Source organism: Castor canadensis, chromosome 11 (genome assembly GCF_047511655.1).
Source record: "Castor canadensis chromosome 11, mCasCan1.hap1v2, whole genome shotgun sequence".
Lineage (NCBI taxonomy): Eukaryota > Metazoa > Chordata > Mammalia > Rodentia > Castoridae > Castor > Castor canadensis.
In genome coordinates this window covers 48,027,805-48,052,990 of record NC_133396.1, presented here as the reverse complement: position 1 = coordinate 48,052,990, position 25,186 = coordinate 48,027,805, and the positions used below count along the sequence as shown (strand labels likewise).

Below are 25,186 nucleotides of genomic sequence, written 5' to 3'. Positions count from 1 at the left end.
GCTTAAAAATTCAAATGCGTTCTCATTTCAATAATGACTAATTTTAGCAATACTACTTGAGTTCTTGCATTGCAAAATTAATTTTAGACTTAACTGATAGCTGAATACTTATAACATTTTGTGTATCACATCTTTTTTTCTTTCTTTTTAGGCATTGCACCAATTGGTTCCATTACATTTTGGCTTGACACACTATTTTGAAGAAATATAAGATAATTTCTTTAGAATTGATGTGTGTGTGTGTGTCATTGAAGTTCTTGTTCTCATTTTGCTTAGATACCTATTCATTTTCTAATCATTGATATCCAGTAGTATTACAATGGTATGTAAAAATGCTGGCACTCTCAATTTTTCCTGTGATAAAGTGTGCTTTGAATGTTTACATTCAAGTACTCTCTTATTTCTGTAAATTATCTTACTAAACTAACTTTAAATAATTGGTCTTTATTATTTTAATTTCCCTCATTTGTGACTCCAATTGTATGTCTTTTCTATCTCCTTTTCTTGAATAAATAAAGTAATTGAGAGGACTGATTCTTTTTCTTCTTGGATATTTCCTTGCAGGAGCTCATGCATCCAAAGTCTGGGGCCAATGGAACAGCCATTACTAATTTCATCCTTCCAGGTTTGGTGGAGACTCCAGAGCTGCAACTAGTTGTCTTTGTACTTTTCTTCTGTGCTTACATGGCCACAGTTGGGGGCAACCTCAGCATCCTGGCAGCTGCCTTGGTGGAGCCCAAACTCCACACCCCCATGTACTTCTTCCTGGGAAACCTATCAGTGCTGGATGTTGTGTGTATCAGTGTCACTATTCCCTCAATGTTGAGTTGTCTCTTGTCTCATAAGTGTACAGTTCCATATAAAGCTTGCCTCACACAGCTTTTCTTCTTCTATCTGCTGGCTGGCATGGACTGCTTTGTGTTGACAGCCATGGCCTATGACCGATTTCTGGCCATCTGCCAACCCCTCACCTACAGCACCTGCATGAGCCAGACAGTCCAAAGGATATTGGTGGCCATATCTTGGGCTTGTTCCTTTGCCAATGCCCTAACCCATACTGTGGCCATATCCACACTCAACTTCTGTGGTCCCAATGTGATCAATCACTTCTACTGTGACCTCCCCCAGCTCTTCCAGCTCTCTTGCTCTAGCACCCAACTCAATGAGCTGCTGCTCTTTGGTGTGGGTTTCATAATGGCAGGTACCCCAATGGCTCTCATTTTCTTCTCCTATGCCTATGTGGCAGCTGTAGTTCTACAAATCCGTTCTGTCAAGGGCAGGAAGAAAACCTTTTCCACATGTGGCTCCCACCTCACTGTAGTTTCCATATTCTATGGTACTGGTATTTTTAACTACATGTGTCTTGGTTCAGCCACACTTTCAGATAATGATAAAGCTGTTGGAATTTTTAACACAGTCATCAACCCCATGTTGAACCCAATCATCTATAGCTTCAGGAACCTTGATGTACAGGATGCCCTCTGGAGAGTGATCATGGGGAGGTGGTCATTGACTTGAGGAGATCAAAAGTAGCCCTTTCTTCCTCTGTCTTTCTTAACTAATGGAAATATTCTATAGAACTATGGACTAGGACCCATGATCCAGAAGTGCTTCTATCTCCCTGAGTTTGACAAACTTTTTTATTGGATAATAATTGTTGTCTCCCAAAGAAGCCCTTCCCACTTTTAGGAAATAGTATAAAGGTTCCAGAAGGCCAACCCATTTGAAAAGTTACAATTTCATTCACTGTGACTTTTCTGTAGTTTGAGTTCCCAGAAGTATCCCAGGAACAATTCCCCTGGAGAGGTCATATTTTTCCTCAAGTTCACCTACAGTTGATTCGTTCATAAAACATAGCCCTTGGGCCAAATCCATAGGTCTTTCCTCTCTTGTGACAAAAAGATTCCATGAGATACAGAGGGGACGGATGAGAATCCATGTGGTAATATGTTCTCTAGTAATTCTGAATATCATAATACCTCTGTTCTCTGCATTGACCTGTTTTTAGATGTTAAAATGCCATTTATATGTATGACACATTTTATGATACAAAAATTAGTTTATTTTATCTATCCTTTCCTTTAGACTTCCAATCTTTTGTAAAGACAGCAAACTATAAACATTATTTAAATATTTCAAAAATCCTAAGAGATTTAATATGAAATTCCCCTCTAAATTTTCTCATCACCAAACTTTCTATCTCAGACAATCCATAGCTGCAAATGTGAGCCATGGTAATGCCTGTTCTAAGTTTCCCTTATCAATAGGGTAGTGTGTACCTGACCTAGAACATTATCTCATCTTTCTGTTTTACCAGCATTAAGTTCAATTATTATTTAGGTGTATCTTCCTTCCAGCATCATTTTTAGGACTGATTGCCCATTCCTGAGAGCTCTATTATACCATTGATATTTCTTGATATATTCCTCTGAAACTTTCTTCAGGCTCTGTTTGTGGCTTAGTTTACAGATGTTATTTAATGTGGGTGAAAGGACTGGAAGGGTTAGAGAGGTAGAAAGAAAAGATGTGAAAGAAGGAAGAAAAGCAAGATTGGAGGTTGAACATTTGTGAGAAAGTGAAATTAAAACATGGAGAATAGGGAGAAATATTGAACTGCACACAAAGTGGGGCTGAAAGTAAATAGTATTGGGGAGGACCAAATGGAAGTTGAGTAGTAGATGAGAAATACAGGGAACATTGGATAAGATGCCTTGTGTCTGATAAAAACTAAGGAAGATATAAAATTAAGCCATATTTGCTCTTTCCATTACATACCATTCAGCAATAACTAGTTCTGGCAGCCTTAAAGCCATTATTGTTGCTCATCCTCTTTGCTAAGGAAAAAAACATCATAAAAGTTTATGATTAATGAGAAACTTATATGCCCTGCTTTGGGGGTCACACCTACTAACTGTGTCAAAACACAGGAAAGAAATGGTTCTCTCCTGATTCTTTTGAGTCATTAAGTAAAGTTCAGGGATACACAGAGTGAGATTCCCACAAGGGTTTGAGATACTGTTGGAAAGACCTGTGACATGACCTCATGAATTATTTCCTCCACAATGTTCTTGACCTTGAGTAAGTTTTTCACCTTCTTGGCCTGTACTTGGAAGAAAGCATAAGGAAATTATCAAGAATTTCATGATGTGTAGTTCTGTTTGAGTGAATAGAAAGACTTTATCATTCTGTTAAAGTTGACTGAACTTCCACTGACTGAACTTCCACTTCTTCCCCATCTACCCACAGAGTTTAACAGTGCAGCAAAACAAGACTTCTTTACATCCAAGATCCTTGAGTCTCCTATATTTCCTTCTTCTTACCATTCATGTCACACCTCAAGAGGTGAGTTTATCTCATCATTACTGAGGTAGAAGGGAACAATTGGGTTCAGAATCACAAAGAAAGACCTAGGACATCAATTCCCTGTTCACCCTCCATTTCATAAGATATCCTTAAGAAATTTGTCTCCTGTATTGTATGCCAAACTAGAAATCTCTTTGCAACTTAAATTTTTCATTAGACATGAAATATATCATGTTGTAAAAGTACAGACAGAACACAATGTCATCATCACCTTTTGACACCAGAGCCACAACAATACCATTTTTAAAAGTAACTGTTATGGATAGTTTGGTGTTTATCTTTCTAGACAAGAAAACAGACATATACATTAAGAACACCATATTGACTTTTAATTTAATGTATTTATGTCTCTCCACATTAATTAGTATAATTAATTTTATCAACCTATCTATCATATCCATTTTGAAAACTGCATATATTCCATTTTATGTGTAAGCTATAATCTACTCATCTAAACATGATTTGATGCAGTTTATTTTCTATTTTTACAATTGTTAATAGTATAAAGATATTTATGTATGTTTCCATACATTTCACTTAACTTCCACTGGTTAAATTCATGAAAGCAATCTGTGGCTATGGTATGGATGAGTGTACACACATGTGTGCTAAAAGAAATTAAAGGGTAAAGTTAAATATTGCTAAGTACTCTTCTTTTCTTTTTGCCAAAAAATGTGCACCATTTTATATCTGCCTTGGCAGTGTGTGAGAATACATCTTTGACTTCGTTCACTAGATGTCAAAAATTTATCTTTTGAATTTTAAAAATTAGAAAAAATATTTGATTTTTCTCTAATTTGAATCACTTTGTATGAGTATCTCTTTTTTATGTTAGTTTTAGTTACTAATTAAATTTATATATACTGATAAATAAAAATTATAAACATTAATAGCCTAACTTGTTTTGGTACATGTATACATTGTATAATTTTTATAATGATCAGTAGAATCTTCAAATTTTAAGATAGTAACACTTTGTTACAAATATTTTGCAAATGTAATTCCTAATTTCTCATTTGTCTTAACTTTGATTAGGGCATATACTGTCCAAATTAAGTCTCACACTTTTATGAACTTTATCATCCTTGTTCTATGTCATACTAAGAAAAAAGAACTTTTCCATTTAAATGCTATTTCTGTCAGTAATATCTTTCTAGTACTTTTTACATTTCTCTTTAGGTCAAATATTTGATGTATTTAAAGTTTATTTTTAGTGTATGTCCAAACTTTTTCCCTATTGGTAATAATTGTGCCCCACCCACAGTAAAACTTAAGCTTCAGCACATGTAAAATGTATGTGATATTCATTGCAAAAGAAAAACTATTTATACTTTGACCAGAGCTGGTAATCAAGAAAGAAGTTTATAGTTAAGCCTAGCTAAGACAATTCACTGCTAGAACATAGTAATTAACATTCAATAAGTAACCAAATCCAGAATCTCCAGAACTTAATATTCATAATGCCCAGAATACAACCCAAATTATCCATATGAACACTAAAAACACTAAAGAAAATGGAACAAACTTTTTAGAAAAAGTAAAACTTATCAAGTCTAACCTTGAAATCAACTAAAAGTTGTAATGAACTACAACTTTGAAACAGCTACTAATAGATGCAGATTTAAAGCAACTATTACAATTATCCTAAATTAACTTGAAAAAAAACATGTTTTCAATAAATGAAAATCTCAGCATAGAAATGGAAACAATAAGATGGTAACTCTTAAAAAATGAATAATACAATTTCCAAACTAAAATTTTATTGAATATATCTAACAGCCAAATGGTCATGTCAGAAGAAAGTAAGTAAACTTGAAGATGAAGAAAAATTTTTGATGGGTAGAGTGTCTCACGCAGTAAGAAAACTTGCCTAGCAAGCATGAGGCCCTGAGTTCAAACTCCAGGGCCCCCACAAAAATATTTTTAAGAAAAATTATCCAAAAATAAAATAAATATGATTATTAAAAGAAGAGATTACATTTTTAAAGAGCAAAATGTGAAGATGTGGAATAGTAGCAAAAGACCAAAAAAAAAAAAAAGGAAGAAAAATATGTGCACATAAACTTACCTACATATAAAATGAAGTAAGAAGTCTAAAGTAGAAAGGAGAAAATCAAAGGGGCTCAATCAATTCAGGTCATGATACATATACAAATGGAAATGTCACAATGAATCACCCTGTACAGCTATCTTAAACAAAAAATGTTAGTTTTTTACAAAAATGGAGAACAGGAAGGTAAAACAGATCATGTCTGGTGGGTTGGTACCAGTGGGAGGGGGGAGGATAAAAGGAAAGGATGTAGGGTCATGAATATGGTAGAAATACTATGTACACATGTATGTGAATAGAAAAATGAGACCTGTTGAAGGAGCATCAATCAGAATCAAACTCTACAATATCCTGGAACCCTAGCCTGTGGAAATCATCCTTATGCCATGCCACACTGAGAAAAGCAGCGCCACTTCTCCCCCCTGGCCAGCTCCAAACCTGCTTGCATGAATCTGCAGAACAAACAGTTGGGCATCATGCACCACCTGTGACTCCCGTATCCACCTCCCAGGAACATAATCCAGCACAGCCCCTGAGCAAACTGAACACCCCCAACAACCTGAATAGCATAAACAGCAAACTGAAATATAACACCAACAGCACGGGTAGGGGTGGAATGCTGAACCTGTCATGGAGAACGGGTGTGGGGCAAGGAGCCAAACTCTCAGTGAACATAAGCAACAAAGGCTGAGAGCATGAGTGAGACAACAACCCACCCATCCATAGGAGGCAAACTAGCACTGAGCAAAGTCAGGAGAGGCCTAAAGGCTCAGACCAGGGGTGGGGCAACAGGCAAACTTCCCAAAGTGAGGCAGGTGGTGAATTCCAGAGCTGCTCTTGTGGGCCAGGGGGTAGCATTCAAAGCTAAATTGCCCCACCTTGCTGGGAAAGGAGGTGATCAAGCAGAGTTGTAGCTGAAGGGCAATGCAGCTGCTGCCTGGTGAACATAACAATAGTTCTGACTACCCTGCACTAACTGGCAGACTCACATCACCTCCCAAATGCAACTAACCCTGTGGACAGAAAGAACCAAATACGACTCACAAGCCAGTCACATGGTGAGACCACATTAACACTTCTGCTTATGCACAATACCAGGATTGGACACCTAAGGAATAGCTCAAGAAATTTTACCAAAAAAAACCTGAACTTTTTGTTGCTCCTGGACCTGGTTGGCTTATTTGTGTGGGGGGGGGGGGGGTTGTGTGTGGTTTACTATTTCCGTATTATTAACTTCACCAGTAGTATTTTCTTATCTCTGTTCTTACTTTCCCTCACTTCTCCTCACTTTCCCTCCTTTTCCTGTGCTACAATCCATTGTTCTCCCTTCCAACAACTTTTCTGCCCCTTCTAACCCACTCACTCCCCCTGTCTTCACCTCCTTCTCCTATCCCCCCAACCTGTCACCACACTACCCCTCCCTCCTACATATTCACCACCTGCTGACTAGCCTACTGTATAAACAATACACAACCCCAGTCCCCTGAAATCCCTGACACAAGCAGCCTCCATTACAACAAAAGAAATACACCCCAAAATACACAAGGGTTACAAAAACCAGCAGTCCCCATACAAATTCTCCCACTCACCTCTTTACAACTCCCTCTTTAGTGTAACCTTTACCCATTTCCCAAATTTCTCTTTAGAGACTACTAATCATTACACCTACTGCTGACTGTTTATAGATATTATCACCAAGGGGATTTCTACTTAACACAAAAACAATTATTCCAGCATTGAACCTGTTACTGCTAAATTACAACTTCAGGCCAGGGACAGGAAGAGCACATCAACTTACCTAAAAATCAATTCAGCCACAACTCAAAAATTAAATCAAGAGAAAGAAAATAGGCAATTTGAACCACCAAGTAGACTATCAAGAACATAGTTGCACAGCACCAAATAGAGTAATTGAAAGAAGGAAGGACTAAAACCATGCTCCTCCAAAAAATAATTAAATACAGGATTCAGTGGGAAATGAAGAAAATGAAAACACAGTTCCTGACCCCAACAATGGTAAATATCACTAAGGACCCAAGTGATCCCCTAAAAAAGCCTCAAAGAAATCTGAGAAATTCATGGAGACGATATGAGGCATGGTTAATCAGAATTTACAACAGCAATAAGGCAAGAAGAAGAAATAAAAGGAATATGAATAGGTAAAGAAATAGTCAAAGTATCCCTAGTTGCAGATGACATGATCTTATACATCAAAAACCCACAAAATTCCACTCCAAAATTCCTAGACATCATAAACAGCTTCATCAATGTAACAAGACACAAAATCAACTTACAAAAAGAAGTAGCCATTCTATATGCCAAGAATAAACAAACTGAGAAAGAATATTGGAAAACAATTCCAGTTACAATGGCCTCAAAAAAATCAAATACCTAAGAATAAGCTTAACAAAGAATGTAAATAACCTCTGCAAGAATAACTACAAACCACTGAAGAAAGAGACTGAGGAAGACTACAGAAGATGGAAAGATTTCCCATGCTCATGCATTGGCAGAATCAACCTAGTAAAATTGGCTATCCTATTACTACAGATACCAAGAACAATCCATATCTTCAATGTAAATCTCAATGACATTCCTCACAGACCTATTCTAAAGTTCATTTGGAAACACAAAAGACCATGAATAGCCAAGGCAATACTGAGCAAAAAGAGCAATGCTGGAGGTATCAATACCCAACTTCAAACTATACTGCAGAACAATAGCAATAAAAACAGCATGGTACTAGCACAAGAACAGATATGAAGGTCAGGGGAACAGAATAGATAACCCGGATATGAATCCACACAGCTACGCCTGCCCTATTTTTGACAAAGATGCCAAAAATATTCGATGGAGAAAAGACAGCCTCTTCAACAAATGTTGCTGGGAAAAGCAGTTATATGCCTGCAAAAAACAAACTAGATCCATGTCTATCACCCTCCACTAGTATCAACTCAAAGTGGATTAAGGGCCTTAATATCAGACTAGAAACCTTGCAGTTACCACATTAAAGAGCAGGTAATACTCTGGAAGCAATAGGTATAGGCAAGGACTTCCTCAGTAGAACTGTAGCAGCCCAGCAACTCAGAGAATGTATGGACAAATGGGACTATGTGAAATTAAAAAGCTTCTGCATTAATGGCCTGAAAATGGAAGAGACCACTGACAGAGTGGGAGACAATATTTGCTAGTTATAATTAGACAAAGGACTGATAACCAGAATATACAGTGAGCTCAAAAAATTAAACTTCTCACAAATCAATGAACCAATAAAGAAGTGGGCACCTGCACTAAAGAGAACTTTTTTAAAAGAAGAAATCCAAATGGCTAAAAACATGTGAAAAAATGCTCACCATCCCTGGCCAAAAAGGTAATGTAAATCAACACCACACTAAGATTCCACCTCACTTCTGGTAGAATAGCCATCATCAAGAACACCACCAACAACAAATGTTGGCAAGGATGCAGGAGAAAATTAACCCTCATGCACTGTTGTTGGGGAATGTAAGCTAGTATAACTTCTTTGGTAAACAATATGGAGGTTTCTTTAAAAACTAAGCATAGATCAGCCATATGATCCAATACCACTCTTGGGAATATACACGAACGTATGCAACTCAGTTTATTATAAAGGCACCTGTGCACCCATGTTTATTGCGGCACTATTCACAATAGCCAAGCTATGGAAACAGCCAAAACGCCCCATTATTGATGAATGGATTAAGAATATGTGGTATTTGTACACCATAGAATTTTATTCAGCTGCATAGAATGAAATTTGTCATTTGCAAGTAAATGGTTGAAACTAGAGAACATCATCTTAAGTGAAGTTAGCCAGTCTCAGAAGGCAAAAAATCACACATTCTCCCTTATATGTGAATTATAGACCTAAAACAAATGCCATAATATTATTAGACATGAGTCACACAGTAAGGCACGAACACACATCAGAGTAATAGGCAAAGGGAAGGAAACCTAAAACTTGAATGTGATTGATGTCCACACTGCAGAAGAGCAAATAATAGTACCTTAAACTGGCATTAGCCACTATGGGAAGGGAACTAGGAAGTAGTGAAAAGGTCTGGAAGAGACAAGCCCATGTGGGTTGCAATAAACATGTGCTTGGGAGTAATGCTAGGAATCTCTGTGTATATCTATCTTTATCTCAAACTAATAAATCTCTATGTCTATCTTATTATCTCTTATGTTTTTCTCTTCAACAAACTCAGAGAACAACAGGGCAGAGCAGGTTCTGTCTGAAAGCAGGTTGGGGAGGGGAGGTGGAGGACAGGCAGTGGCCCAAACAATGTATGCCTGTGTGAGTAAATGTAAAAATGATAAAATACAAAAGAACAAGCCAAACCAAAAATTACCAGGGAAAAGAAATAATAAAGATCTGTCACAAATTCATGAAATGGAGACTAAAGTAGTCAAATAATCAATGAACCAAAAAGTTCCTTCTTTGAAAAAATAAAGAATAAACTATAAACTATAAACTACCCAAAAGAAATAGGGAGAGCACAAAAATTAACAATATTGGTGATGAAAAGGGATTTTACAGCAAATACAAATGAAATTCAGAGAATTATTATGAAATACCTTAAAATAAATATTCTAATAAACTGAAATACCAAAAAGATATAAATTAATTTCTAGATTAATATGACTTACTTAAACTGACCCAAAAGGAAATAAACAAATTAAAGATCTGTAATAAGTGGTGAGATTAAAGCAATAATAAAGAGGCTCTTAACATAGGGGATCCCAGGACTGGTTGGATCATTGCAAAATCCTACTAGACCTTTAAGGAAGAAGTAGCACCAACATTACTCAAGCTATTCTGCAAAAGAGAAAGGGAAGATTGCTACAAAACTCATTCTGTAAAGCTGTATTATTCAGACACAAAAACAGGATAAAGAAACAGACAAAAAATTAAGAATAATTTCCTTGATAAACATAGATACACAAATTTGCAGTAAAATACAAACTGAACTGAACAGAATATTAAAAGGTCATATACCTTCATCTGGTCTCAATCTAGGGATATTGGGATGTTAGAATACATAAATCAAACAATGTAATATACCACATAAAAAGAATAAAGCACAAAAGTCACCTGGTCATCTCAATAGGTGTAGAGAAAGCCTTAGACAAAATTCAACATCCATTCATGATATGAAGCCCCAAGAAGCTAAAAATAGAATGTATTTCAACATGATTAAGTTCAAAATCTGATAAATCATTACCCAACATCATAGTAAATAGGTTAAAACCGAGAACATTTCCTATGAAGTAAGCAATGTGACAGTGTCCACTCTTCTTCAATATAGTGTTTGATTTCATATCCAGAGTAATAAAGCAAGAAAATGAGTGGAAATAAGAAAGGAAAAAGTCAAGTTATTTATATTTGCAGATGATATAAGCCTATGCTTAAAGGACCCTAAAAGCTGTATCAGAAAACTCTTAGATCTTACAATTGTGACAACATTGCAGAATACAAATTCAACATAAAATAACTTGTGACTTTTCAATAATTTGTACCAATAACAAACAAGCTGAAAAGAAATATGAAGGCAGTCCCATTCACAATAGTCTCAGAAATAAAATAATTAAGTAGGGGAATGAATTCTGCAATGAAAACTGTAATACATCAAAGAAAGAACATGAATAATACAGTAGAAAATGGAAAGATCACCCATGTTCATGGACTGTCAAAATTGATACTGTGAAAATGGTTGTACAACCAGATGAAATTCCCATCAAAATTCCAATTTCTTTCTTCAGGGAAATATAAAAATCAGTCTTAAAATTCATAGGGAATCATAATCAATCACAAATAGTGACAGCAATCCTGAGAAAAAGAGTAGCACTGGATGTATCGTGAACCTGACTTGAAATTACCCAACAGAGCCATGGTAACAAAAACACCATGGAACTGGCACAAAAACCGACTCATAGAACTAAAATAAAAGATCTGTAAAGAACCACTCACAGCTACAACCATGCAGATTTTGACAATGATGCCAAAACCATATATTGGAAAAAATACAGCCCCTTTAAAAAATGTTGGAAAAACTTAATATCCACATGTATAAGATTGAAACTCAATTTCTAGCTCTCATCCTGTACAAAAATCTATTTAAATAAGCCAGAGATCTTATGGCCTGAAACATTTATAGCCACAGAAAAAACAGGGGAACTATTATAACTTGCAGGCAAGGACAACAATGTTTTGAAAAGATTCCAACTGATTTAGAAACAAGAGCAAGAATTGACAAATGGGATTAGTAAAATTAAAAAGGAAACATACTGCAAAGGAAACTATTACTTCAAGAAGGGCACAACCTATAGAAGGGGAAATTTTTTTGAATGTATTCATTGGACAAAGGCTTAATATCCACAACACATTTAGAGATTAAAAAATTAAACACTGAAAGAACACATAATCCAATTTATAAATGGCCAAATGAATTGTAAAGTCATTTCTTAAAAGAAGTTCAAATACCAAATAAATACATGAGAAGTGTTCAACATCCTTAACATAAATGAAGTATAAATCAACACAAACTTGGATTTCACCTCACCTGCATCACAATGGCAATCATGAAGAAAACAAATACAGGCCAGTCAGAAGGGAAGACAGGAACCCTTATGCATGGTTGGTGGGAATGTAAACTAGCAGAGCTACAGTAAAAATTGAAAAAACTAAAAATAGAACTACCATATACCATTCCTGAGCATAAATCCAAAATTTTAAGCCAGTATACTATAGATATACATGCACACACCTGTTAACAATGGCCAAGCTATGGAATCAGCCTTGGTGCCCATCTACCAATGAATGCATAAAGACAATATATTCAAATTGTAATGTTATTATGCAATGAAAATGAGTGAAACTATGCTGTTTTAAGAAAATGGATATTAAAATATTAAGTGAAGTAATCAAGCCTTGGAAGGACAAATATGACATTTTTCTCTGATACGCTGATATATATAGACCTAGAAATGGCATGAACATAAAATGGCGATTATTTGTGGGGAGAGGCCAAAGAGGGAATGCAGAAGCAGGTGATATGGGATGAATATGAATGAAGTTCATTATATTCATATATGAAAGCACAATTTTGAAACCCATTAAAATAGTTTTTAAAAAGTAGTCTAGTGGGACAAGAAGTAAAAGAAGTCGAGAATTTGATCTAAGTACATTACATGCATGTATGACAACATCACAATGGTTCCCCTTTGTATAATTAATACACACTAATAGAAGTAAAATAATTGTATTCATAACTGCTTCCAAAAGAATAACATACATGCTAATAAATTTAAGCAGAGGATTGCAAATTTCTACCTTGATAACTACAAAGCATTGGTGAAAGGAGTGAAAGACATAAGTAAATAGAAGTATCATGTTCTTGGTTAGGGAAATATAATATTGATAAGATGGTGATAATATCCAAAGTGATCAATAGAATCATTGAATCCATAGCAAAATCCAAAGGTCCTTTTGAATAAATGGGAAAAGCTGCTCTCCAAATCCATATGGAATTGCAAGGAATCCCAGAATTCCAAAACAAACTCTAATGGATGCACACAGAATTCAATTTTAAAACCTAATTTCAAACCTACAGTACAAAACAGATGTAAGGATATACTTAGAAGTTAATAATATGTTAACAAGTTATGTTGAGAGTCACAAAACAAAAATGTATGGCTGTTATTAATTGAAATTCTAGAAGGAAGCCAAGGTCATTCAATGGGCAAAGAATAATTTCTTCCAACAAATGGTGCTGGGATAACTAGACATCTGTGTGAAAAAAGATGGTATTGGAGCCCCAACACAATGCTGTCAAAACTAAATCTAAGTGATTTAGCATAATGAAACTCACAAAACACTGTTTGAAAGGAGGAAAGGGAGAAGGACCAAGATGGTGGATAGCTGAGGGACCCTAGGAGCTCATGATTTCAGAAAAATACTTCTGATTTGTGGTAATAGGATAAGGTAGCCTTGTGTTTATTTTGATAACTAAAATATCACCAATACATAGGGTGCACATAATGTTCAATGACTGACCCTTAAATTAGATTTTTATAGCACATAACAACTGGGGAAACCTCAGCACTGGGACCAGCAACCTTCCCACTGGAAAACCATTTTTCCTTTTGTTTGGCTTATTTTCTCCTGTCTTGAAAAAAGAAAAACACAATGCAGAGAAGTACAGAACAAGTTCTGCAAGCATCTGGCACACCCTAGTCCTGAAATAACACATGGACACAGAAACTTGGACTTCTGCTTGCTGATCAGAGCTGATCAGATTTCACCCAAGTGAATCTGGAACCTCACCAGGTGAATGTGATACATCATCTGCACTGCAGAGAACCACACAGTCCAGCACAGCTGGTAGGCATATTGCATCCCCTTAGACAAAACAATTGGCCACATAAACTGAGGGAATTTTACCTCTATCTGTTGGTAGTGGGGTAGAACTCTGCACTGACCCTGGCTGTGTGGGGACAGGGAAGCCCAGCAGCAGTCTGGTGAAATGACTGAACTATACCCTCACACATATTAGGGCCTTATTATCCTACAGACCCCACACCTCATGCTTCTTTCTCCCTCACCCCATCCCCCCCTGCCTTCTCTTCTCTTTTCAATTACCTAAATACCCATCTCTACCCAAACAACTGTAATCACCCCAATACCCACTATTTTGTAGACCGTATGCCAAGGGGTTTATTATATATTATGTAAATAACTGGTTTGGTACTGAATTTGTGAAATTGTTACTGCTAAGTTACACTTCCAGATCAGGGATCATAAATATTACAACAATCTACCTAACAACTAAGGTAGTCAAAGCACAGAAATTTAGTCAAGGTAAAGATAACAGATGATTGACCCCTTTGTCAAAAATAAGGTGGGTATAGTTTTGTAGATTCATATCCAGGCCCTCTGTTCTGTTCCACTGGTCTTCATGTCTGTTTTTGTGCCAGTACCATGCTGCTTTTATTGCTATTTCTTTGTAATATAGTTTGAAGTTAGGTATTGTGATACCTACCTCCAGCATTGCTCTTTTTGCTGAGTATTGCCTTGGCTACTCGTGATCTCTTGTGCTTTCAAACGAACTTTAGGGTACATTTTTAAATCTCTATGATGAAAGTGGTTGGAATTTTAATGGGAATTGCATTAAACATATAGATTGCTTTTGGTAGTATAGCCATTTTTACTATGTTGATTCTTCCAATCCATGAGCATGGGAGATCTTTCCATCTTAGGTAGTCTTCCTCGATCTCTTTCTTCAGGGGTTTGTAGTTCTCCTTCTAGAGGTCATTCACATCTTTTGTTAAGTTTACTACTCAGTATTTGATTTTTTTTGAGGCTATTGTAAATAGAATTGTTTCCACAAATTCCTTCTCAGATTTTTCATTGTTGGTGTATAGAAAAGCTAATGCTTTTTGTAAGTTGATTTTGTATCCTGCCACCTTGTTATACCTGTTTACAGTGCTTAAGAGTTTTTGGGTAGAGTTTTTTGGTCTTTAAGTTATAGGATCATATCATTTGCAAAAAGGGATATTTTGACATTTCTTTACCTATTTGTATTCCTTTTATTTCTTCTTCTTGCCTAATTGCTCTGGCTAGGAATTCCAGTACTATGTTGAATAGGAGTGGGATAGTGGGCACCCTTGTCTCATCCTTGATTTTAGGGGAAATTGTTTCAATTTTCACCATCAAGTATGATGTTGGATGTAGGTTTGTCATATATAGCCTTTACAATGTTGGGGTACATTGCTTCTATTCCTAGTTTTCTTAGAGCTTTTATCATGAAGTGTTGGATTTGTCGAAGGCTTTTTCTGCATCTATTGAGATTATCAAGTGGTTTATGTCTTTGCTTCTATTAATGTGCTGTATTACATGTATAGATTTGTGTATGTTGCATCACCCCAGCATCTCTGGAATGAACCTGACTTTGTCGTGGTGAATGATCTTTCTGATGTGTTGTTGGATTTGGTTTGCCATTATTTTATTGAGGATTTTTGCATCAATATTCATTAAGAAGATTGGCCAATAGTTCTTCTTTTTGGAGGTGTCTTTGTCTGGTTTTGGATAAGAGTAATCTTGGCTTCATAAAATGAGTTAGGCAGTGTTCCTTTCCTTTCTATTTCATGTAACAGCTTAAGGAGGGTTCGTATTAGTTCTTCTTTAAATGTCTGATAGAATTCAGCAGTGAATTCATCAGGTCCTTGACTTTTCTTTTTGGGGAGACTCTTAATTGCTGCTTCAATTTTGTTTTGTGTTATAAATCTATTCAGATGACTAATGTCCTCTTGGTTCAATTTTGGATGGTCGTAAGTGTCTACAAATCTGTCCATTTCTTCAAAATTTTCAAATTTGTTAAGAGTATAAACTCTCAAAGTAGTCTCTGATGATTTCCTGGGTTTCTGTGGTGTTTATTGTTTCCCTTTTGCATTTCTGATTTTACTGATTTGAGGTTTTTCTTTTCTTATTTTAGTCAGGTTTGCCAAGAGTCTATCAATCTTATTTATTTTTTCAAAGAATCAGGTTTTTGTTTCACTGATTTTTTGTATGTTTTTTTTTGTTTGTTTCTATTTTGTTGATCTCAGCCCTTATTTTCATTATTTCTCTCCTTCTGCTTATTTTGGGATTGGCTTGTTCTTGGTTTTTTAGTAGTTTGAGCTGTAGTATTAGATCATTGATTTGAGATCTTTCTGACCTTTTAATATATTCATTCATGACTATAAACTTTCCTCTTAGGACAGCCTTTCCTGTATCCCATAGGTACTTGTTGGTCATGTTTTCATTTTCATTAACTTCCACGAACCTTTTAATTTCCTCTTTTATTTTATCAATGACTCATTGAAAATTGAGCAATGTGTTGTTCAGCTTCCAATTGTTTGCATATTTTTTACTGCTGTTTTTGTTGTTGATTTCTAGTTTTAATGCATTGTGGTCAGATAGAATGCGTGGGATTATTTCTATTTTCTTATATTTGCTGAGGCTTGCTTTGTGCCCTAAATGTGATCAATTTTGGAGAAAGTTCCATGAACTGCTGAGAAGAATGTATATTGTGCACCAGTTGGGTGAAATATTCTGTAGATGTCAGCTAGGTCCATTGAATCTATGGTGTGATTTAGTTTTAGAATTTCTTAAATGATTTTTTGTTTGGATGACCTATATATTGGTGATAGGGGGGTAATTATGTCTCACAATATCACTGAGCTGGAGTTTATATATGTTTTTAGCTTCTTCAGAATATGTTTGATGAAATTGGGTGCATTGACGTTGGGTGCATAAAGGTTGATAATTGTCATTTTTTTGGTGTATTTCCCCTTTTATTAGTATGGACTGTCCTTCTTTATCTTGTTTGATCAATTTAAATTTGAAGTCTACCTTATCCAAGATAAGTATTGCTACACCTGCCTGTTTACAGGGCCATTGGGTTGGTAGATCTTCTTCCAGCCTTTCACTCTCAGCCAGTGCTTGTTTCTGTTGAGAAGGTGGGTTTCTTGTAGGCAGAAGATTGTTGGATCTTCCTTTTTAATCTAGTTTGCCAATCAATGTCTTTTGATGGGGGAATTAAGTCCATTAATGTTTAGTGTTGGTATTGATAGGTATATGGTGATCCCTGTCATTTAGTTGTCTTTGTTGTTTAAGGGTTTGATTGTGTGCAGCTGAATCAGTGTTACTCTCTACTTTCTTGCCTTTTCTTCTCCTGTGGTACTGCCTGCCCTTTCATGGTTTTGTTTGCTTTCACTTTCTGTGTGCAGAATTCCTAGGAGAATCTTTTGTAGTGGTGGCTTGATGGTCATATATTGTTTTAGTTTCTGCTTATTGTGGAAGTCTTTATTGCTCCATCTATTTTGAATGATAGTTTTGCTGGATAGAGTATCCTAGGTTTGAAGTTATTTCCATTCAGTGCCAGGAATACCTTACTCCATGCCCTTTTGCTTTTAAGTTTTCTGTTGTGATGTTGATGAGTTTACCTTTGTATGTTATTTTTTCTCTCTTATAGCCTTCAATATTCTTTCTCTATTCTCTGTGCTTATTATTTTAATAATAATACATCGTGGGGTAGTTCTGTTTGGTGTTCTGGAGGTTTCCTGTACATGGATGGGCATGATTTCCTCTAAATTTGGGAAATGCTCCATTATTTTGTTGAGTATTTTACACATTCCTTTTGCTTGCACCTCTTCTCCTTCTTCAATGCCCATGATTCTCAGGTTTGGTCTCTTAATAGAGTCAGTGAGTTCTTGCATATCCCTTTCACAGGTCTTGAGTTGTTTGACTAATAATTCTTTGGTTTTTCCTTTAATTACCATTTTGTCTTCAAGTTCTGAGATTCTGTCTTATGTTTGTTCTATTCTGTTGGAATGGCCTTCCATTTTTTTGTATTTCTGTTTCATTCTTTTTTCTGAGGTTTTCCATGTCATGGGTCATTTCCTCTTTAATGTTTGCAATTTTCATCATTAATTGATTTATCTCTCTATTTATGGTATTTTCTGTTTCATTTTGGCTTTTATTTAAGGCGCCTATGATTTCATTTATTTGTCTTTGTGTTTTCTCATATTCTTTATTTTTGTCCTCTTGGAATTTCTTGAATGTCTCTTGTACATTTTGGTTGATCATGTCTAGTAACATTTCCATGAAATTCTCAGTGATTACTTGCAGAATTTCTTCTTTCAGAATGTTCTTGTGGGCTTCCTTGGGTTATTTGGCATAATTTATCTTTGTTTTTTGGAGTCTGGATCTGGGTATCTGTTTCTTCATTTCCCTCTGAGTCCTGTACTATTTTATTTTTAGAGGGAGAATGGTTTCCTTCCCTTTTTCATCTTCCCATATTTCCATGTGATACTGTTTCTGTCCCTGGACTATGTGTAATTTAGTGTTAGTTGAGTTACAAAGGTGAAACTAACAAAATCAAGGAAGAAGGAGAATATAGAGAAAGCAAGAGAAGTAGAAGAAAAAAAAGACAAAAAGAGAGTACCAAGGAAAACAGCAGGGAGAGGTGGCAAATGATCAAAGAGCAAACCAGATGGCCATACCTTTAAAGGAAGGCAAACAAAATAATAATAATAATAATTTAAAATATTATATAAAAAGAAAAAAGTAGAAAAAAAATCTACAGTTTTGGAACAGTGGATTTTCAGTCTTAGTATTTCTGCAGTCACTCCTTTAGCATCTATACCTGTCTGTGTCTCCTAGGCTGGTTTGGAGCCCTCCTGTGGTAAGTGGCAGGTGGGTGGGGTCCCATGGTCCTGCAGGTTGAGGCCTATAGTTGAGGTGTTCTAGTGGGCCTTTGGAACATGTGCTTGGCATGCCTGAAGGGTGTAGGCCTGGTGGAGTTGAGATCATGGGTGTCTGTGGATCACCAGCTTGGCAGGCTTTAGGGGCATGATCCGAGTGGGGATCATGCTGTGCCTGTGGATTGCAGGCCTGGCATGCTTGATGGGTGCAGCCCAGCAGGGATCATGCTGACCTGTGCAGACCTGAGGGAAGTGGCCCAGTGGAGATCGTGAATGCCTGAGGATTGCCAGTTTGGCAGGCCTTAGTGTCACAGCCCAGCACAGATTATGAATGTCTGTGGATCACCAGCTTGGCAAGCCTTAGGGGTGTGGACTGGCAGAACAGAGATTGTGCAGGCTTTTGCAGGCCTTAGGGGTGTGGGCTCAGCAGAACAGGGATGGTGAATGCCTGTGGATCACCGATTTGGAAGGCCTTAGGGACATGCCAGGCAGAGTGAAGATTGTGCAGGCCTTTGCAGGCCTGAGGGGCATGGCCCAGTAGAGCAGAGATTGTGCAGTGCCTGTGGGTTGCAGGCCTGGAAGGCCTGAGGTTCGTGACCCAGCAGAAATCATGCCAGCCTGTGCAGGTCAGAGGGGCACAGCACAGTGGAGGTCATGAATGTCTGTGGATCACCAGCTTGGCAGGCCTCAGGGGCACAGCCCACAGAGTGGAGATCCTGCAGGCTTGTGCAGGCCTTAGGGGTGCAGGCCCAGTGAAGTGGAGATCATGAAACCTGTGGATCACTGGCTTGGTAGGCCTTAGGGACATGCCCCAGTGGAGAGCATGTGGGTCTGAGGGGTGAGTTTGGGGGAGCATGGACCTGCCTGGGCTGAAGAGTGGGCCCAAGGATCAGAGATCTGATGGCCCATGGAACAGCTGCTCTGAGGGTTTATGGGGCAGGGCTTGGCATGCAGCACTGGCTGCTTTTTAGTAAATTGTGGTGTGGAGAAGTCTTCCGTGAGCTAGGCGTTCGGATGTTTCAGCTTTCTCTTGTGCTTTACCTCAGTCAAGCATGTCTCCAGCTTCTCAGCAAAGTCCCTGGTTCATGGAGCTCACACAGTTTGCAGCTGTATCCCAGTCACCATATTGGATCTTCCAAGTATTTTCTTTATGATATGTCTGGGGGTGTCTCTTTACTGGTCCTGATGGTTTTGTGTTCTGTAAGCCTCCTGCGCTTGTATGTTCACCCTTTCTCAAGGTTGGGGAAGTTTTCAACTGTTATGTTATTGAATAAGATATCTATGCAATTATTTGTAGCTCTTCTCCTTCTTTTATACACATGATTAATAAATTAATTCTTTTGATGTTGTCCCAGACATCTTATATGTTCCATTCATATTTTTTAGCATTTTTTCATGGTCTTTGACTATTCAATCTAATTCCTCTACTTTGTCTTCTGTTGCTGATACTTTATATTGGACTTGATCTACTCTGTTTGCCAAGATTTCATATCCTGCATGGTCTTCTTAATCTCATTCATCTGTTTGTTTGAACTCTCTTTGAGCTTTATTAGTTGTTTAGTCTTGTCCTCTTTCAGTTTAGATACTGGCAGCTTTCCTCTTCTTTGGGCTCATTAGTCATTCTTACTATTATTTTGTGGAAGTCAATACTTGATATTTCCTCCTCTTTGCTGTTGTTCTGATCCTTAGTTGTGGAATTGGCTATTGAGGGATCACTGTTGCCTTGCTGTTTCATGTTTCTGCATTGAGATTTATGCATCTGGGGCTATTTTTGGTTCAAGTTTCCATTCCACTGTGCCCCTCCAGTTGGAGTATTTTTAAGGACTTTCAGGACTGAGTGGTGTATGAGACTCTGATTATTTTCTTACCTCAAGATGTGTTGCTGATGACTCAATATTAATCCCTTCAGCTTCTTATTGTCAAGATGCTATTTTGTATACCCTGTTTCATACAGGGCAAGGTGCTTAGCTATTAAAGCAGTCACAGTTATTAAACTGCAGCCTTGAGATTGGAGTATTCCCTGATGAAGATCAGTTATTGCTCCTGTTCCTGTATGCTAAGATTTCTTTTGTAGCAAAGATGGTTCTTCATGGTTCTGGAAGGTTAAAGTTCATAAGTGTTATGGATAAGAGGGAGACTGAAGGAAATCTCTAGTAGGTACTATGAGGTGAAACATTTATGCAGTATGCAGGAGAAGTGGTTGAATTAAGGTAAAGGATTAATTAAGAAGCAGACTGGAATAAGGAGAAAAGCTCAGGCAGGTAATAAAATGAATGGCAGCAGAACAATGGAGAAAATGGAACATATAGACAATATAAACTCAACAGAACTGAAAAAAAATAATTTTTTAAAAAATAAGAAGGTCTGGTGATCCATTTATTGGAAGTATTAACCAATGAAGGAGGATTGTGGGAAAGTAGACAGATATTAAGGAGACTGAGACTAGAGAGTTGTTCTGGTGGTTGACAGGTGAAAGTATAAATTGGGAAGGGTGGAAGAAAAGGGAAGGAGAAGAAATGGTTTAAAGGTGGTTTACGGAACTGTTAGATGATGACTACAATGAGAGAGGAGGGAGGGAGGGAGATCTAAAGAGAGATTGAGGAGTGAGAATGCAAAACCACTGTTGGAATGTACAGAGACAAAACAACTGTGAGTAAAATGAGTAAAGGATGTACATCACAATTTCAGCAGCAACAGTCATAAATATTACATGAAATTTGCAAATTTTCTATTGCCCTTGCCCTTCCCCCACCCCTCTGTGTCTGAGTCTTCATTCCATTAAATGCCACACTAAGTCATAGACCTATGTCTGCATTGGTGATTGGTGCAGGAAGGGGAGTGTTTGTAGATCTAAGATCTCTGGAGTTTGTACTGCCAACTTGCCAGCCTTCTCCAATTCACATTCGCAATGATTTCTCTCAAGTTCCCCAGAATGTACAGTCTGTAGTTATGCACTGAGTGCACAGGGTTTTGTCCAGATATCACCCAACCTCTGGTGTGTTTCAGGTGTAGCTTATCAATGGTAGTGCTGCACACTGTACCCATTCCCTATGACCTCTAAGAGCTGCCGCTGATTCCCAGTAAGTTTTCCCATGTAGGCACTTGACTTTCATGCTCTCCACCTATGGTTCTGCGAGCTGCAGTGGGTGAGGGTTCTCACCAGAAGCAATGGGGTAGCATGGGCTCTAGAGGGGATGGTCACATGCACTCCTGAGAAGTTTGCCACATGCTCCAGAAAGTGCTTTTGTTCTCACCCACAGTATGGTGTGGCTTGACTTCTGCTCACAGGTTTCCACAGCTTTACTTAGCAGATTGCCTGCTGGGAGACTCTGTTGTTTAGGCACAAACATTCTCCACAGAGTTCTTATGCAAAGGATTTCAGCTCCCCCAACCTTGATGGGGAGCCTGTGCTCACCCATGCTACAGGACATGCAAACTCGTAAACATTTCTCTATGTATTATGTTGTTTTACTCAATTTAGGTTTTGGGCAGAGTTCTGCTTCTCACTGACTGTGAGACCTGGGAAGTGTCTCCAGAGTTCTCTGTTTCCATCTTGTTCAGGTTTGTGAGAGCTCCAGAGTTTGGAGCAGTCAGAAAACCACCATCTTCAATTGATTACACAACAACTTTAAAAAAAACCAAAATAAGTTCCTGTATTTCATCAGGAACTAGATCAACCACAAGAGAAATTAAAGGACATATTGTAACACAAGGGGAGTGAACAATACACAGTTGAATGATCAAAGGTCATGAACAAAATAAGGAGGTGATTCAATATTATAAGAATGTAATGACAATGAAAATAATAATTACCAGAACTTTTAGGATACAACAAAAGCAGTGTCTAGAAAAAAGTTTTTAGATATGGGTATCTTCCTTAATATAATAAGAGAGATCTCAAATAAATAACTTAATGTGGCACTGCAGGCTCATAGAAAAATAAGAACAAGCTAGGGGGATCCAAGATGGTGTTAGGGTAAGGAATCAGAAATCCTAAGCTCCATGACTACAGAAAGCACTTTGAGATGTCAGAGGTACACTTCGGTAATGCTAATTGCTTCTAGCCAAAATAACAACCACCAATACATTAGGAGAGATTAAAATTCAAAGACTGACCCTTAAATCAGCCTTTAATTGCATCTAACAGTGGTGAAAATCCTATGTGGCAAAGCCAGCAAGGCATATCTGGCCCTAGGGAAAAAAGAAAAAAGTCCCCTAGCTGCTTCTCTTTTTTTTTTTCTTTCTCACAACAAGCAGAAGTCAGAGCATCAATCAGAATCAAACTCTACAATATCCTGGAACACTAGCCTGTGGAAATCATCCTTATGCCATGCCACACTGAGAAAAGCAGCGCCACTTCTCCCCCCTGGCCAGCTCCAAACCTGCTTGCATGAATCTGCAGAACAAACAGATGAGCATTATGCATCACCTGTGACTCCCATATCCACCTCCCAGGAACATAATCCAGCACAGCCCCTGAGCAAACTGAACACCCCCAACAAAACTGAATAGCATAAACAGCAAACTGTAATATAACAATAACAGCACAGGTAGGAGTGGAATGCTGAACCTGTCATGGAGAACGGGTGTGGGGCAAGGAGCCAAACTCTCAATGAACATCAGCAACAAAGGCTGAGAGCAGGAGTGAGACAACAACCCACCCTTCCAGAGGAGGCAAACTAGCATTGAGCAAGGTCAGGAGAGGCTTAAAGCCTCAGAGCAGGGGTCGGGCAACAGACAAACTTCCCAAAGTGAGGCAGGTGGTGAATCCCAGAATTGCTCTTGTGGGACAGGGGGTAGCATTAAAAGCTGAATTGCCCCACCTTGATGGGGGAAGAGTTGATCAAGCAGAGTTGTAGCTGAAGGGTAATGCAGCTGCTGCCTGGTGAACATAACAATAGTTCTGACTACTCTGCACTAACTGGCAGACTCACATCACCTCCCAAATGCAACTAACCCTGTGGACAGAAAGAACCAAATACGACTCACAGGCCAGTCACCTGGTGAGACCTCATTAACACTTCTGCTTATACACCAATACCAGGATTAGACACCTAAGGAATAGCTCAAGAAAGTTTACCAAAAAGAAAAACAACTTTTTGTTGCTCCTGGACCTGGTTTGCTTATTTGTGTGTGTGGTTTACTATTCCCATATTGTTAACTTCACCAGCAGTATTTTCTTATCCCTGATCTTACTTTCCCTCACTTCTACTCACTTTCCCTCCTTTTCCTGTGCTACAATCCATTGTTCTCCCTCCCAACAACTTTTCTGCCCCTTCTAACCCACTCACTCCCCCTGTCTTCACCTCCCTCTCCTATCTCCCCTACCTGTCACCACACTACCCCTCCCTCCTACATATTCACCACCTGCTGACTAGCCTACTGTATAAACAATACACATCCCCAGTCCCCTGAAATCCCTGACACAAGCAGCTTCCATTACAACAAAAGAAATACACCCAAAAATACACAAGGGCCACAAAAACCAGCAGTCCCCATACAACTTCTCCCACCCACCTCTTTACCACCCCCTCTTTAGTGTAACCTTTACCAATTTTCCAAATTTCTCTTTAGATCCTAATAATCATTACACCTTCCACTGATTACTGTTTATAGATATTATCACCAAGGGGATTTCTATTTAACACATAAACAATTGTTCCAGCATTGAACCTGTAAATCTGTTATTGCTAAATTACAACTTCAGGCCAGGGACAGGAAGATCACATCAACTTATCTAAAAAACAATTCAGCCACAACTCAAAAATGAAATCAAGAGAAAGAAAATAGGCAATTTGAACCATCAAGTAGCCTATCAAGAACATAGATGCACAGCACCAAATAGAGAAATGGAAAGAAGGAAGGACTGAAACCATGCTCCTCCAAAAAATAATTAAATACAGGATTCAGTGAGAAATGAAGAAAATGAATACACAGTTCCTGACCCCAACAATGGTAAATATCACTAAGGACCCAAGTGATCCCCCAAAAAAGCCTTAAAGAAATCTGAGAAATTCATGGAGACGATATGAGGCATGGTTAATCAGAATTTACAACAGCATTCAAGAAATTTTAAGAGACTAAAAATAAAAAACATGAGAAGACACAAAAACAAATAAAGGAACTCAGAGAGTAAATCAACAAACATCAAAATGAAAGAAAGGACACTATAAGAAGAGAGAGATATGAATTAAAGATGGCAACACAAGATATAAAAGAGGAGCTGAACAAAGATATGGAAAACCTGAGAAAAAAGAATCAAACAAAACTCCAGGAAATAAAAAGTCCCTTTACTCAAACAAAAAACACAGTGGAAGGCCACTCCTGCAGAACAAGTGGAAGACAGAATCTCAGAACACAAAGATAAAACAGAAATTAAACAAAAAAAAGACAGATAAAAACATAATTAAACAACTCAAGAGCTGTGAAACGAATATTCAAGCAGTAAGAGACCCCATCAAAAAACCAAACCTGAGAATCATGGGCATTGAACAATAGTTGCAAGCC

General features: G+C 37.7%; 1 protein-coding gene across 1 annotated transcript; it reads left to right on the top strand.

The window, feature by feature from the left end:
- The first annotated feature begins 570 nt into the window (after nt 1-570).
- On the top strand, nt 571-1,518 carry LOC109680447 (olfactory receptor 3A1-like). The gene has a single exon (XM_020155291.2). The coding sequence runs from the start codon at nt 571-573 to the stop codon at nt 1,516-1,518; it is 948 nt and encodes a 315-aa protein (XP_020010880.2).
- The last annotated feature ends 23,668 nt before the right edge of the window (nt 1,519-25,186 follow it).

Coding starts and splice junctions, on each gene's coding strand:
- LOC109680447 (XM_020155291.2), top strand. CDS start 571: ATGCATCCAAAGTCTGGGGCCAATGGAACAGCCATTACTAATTTCATC.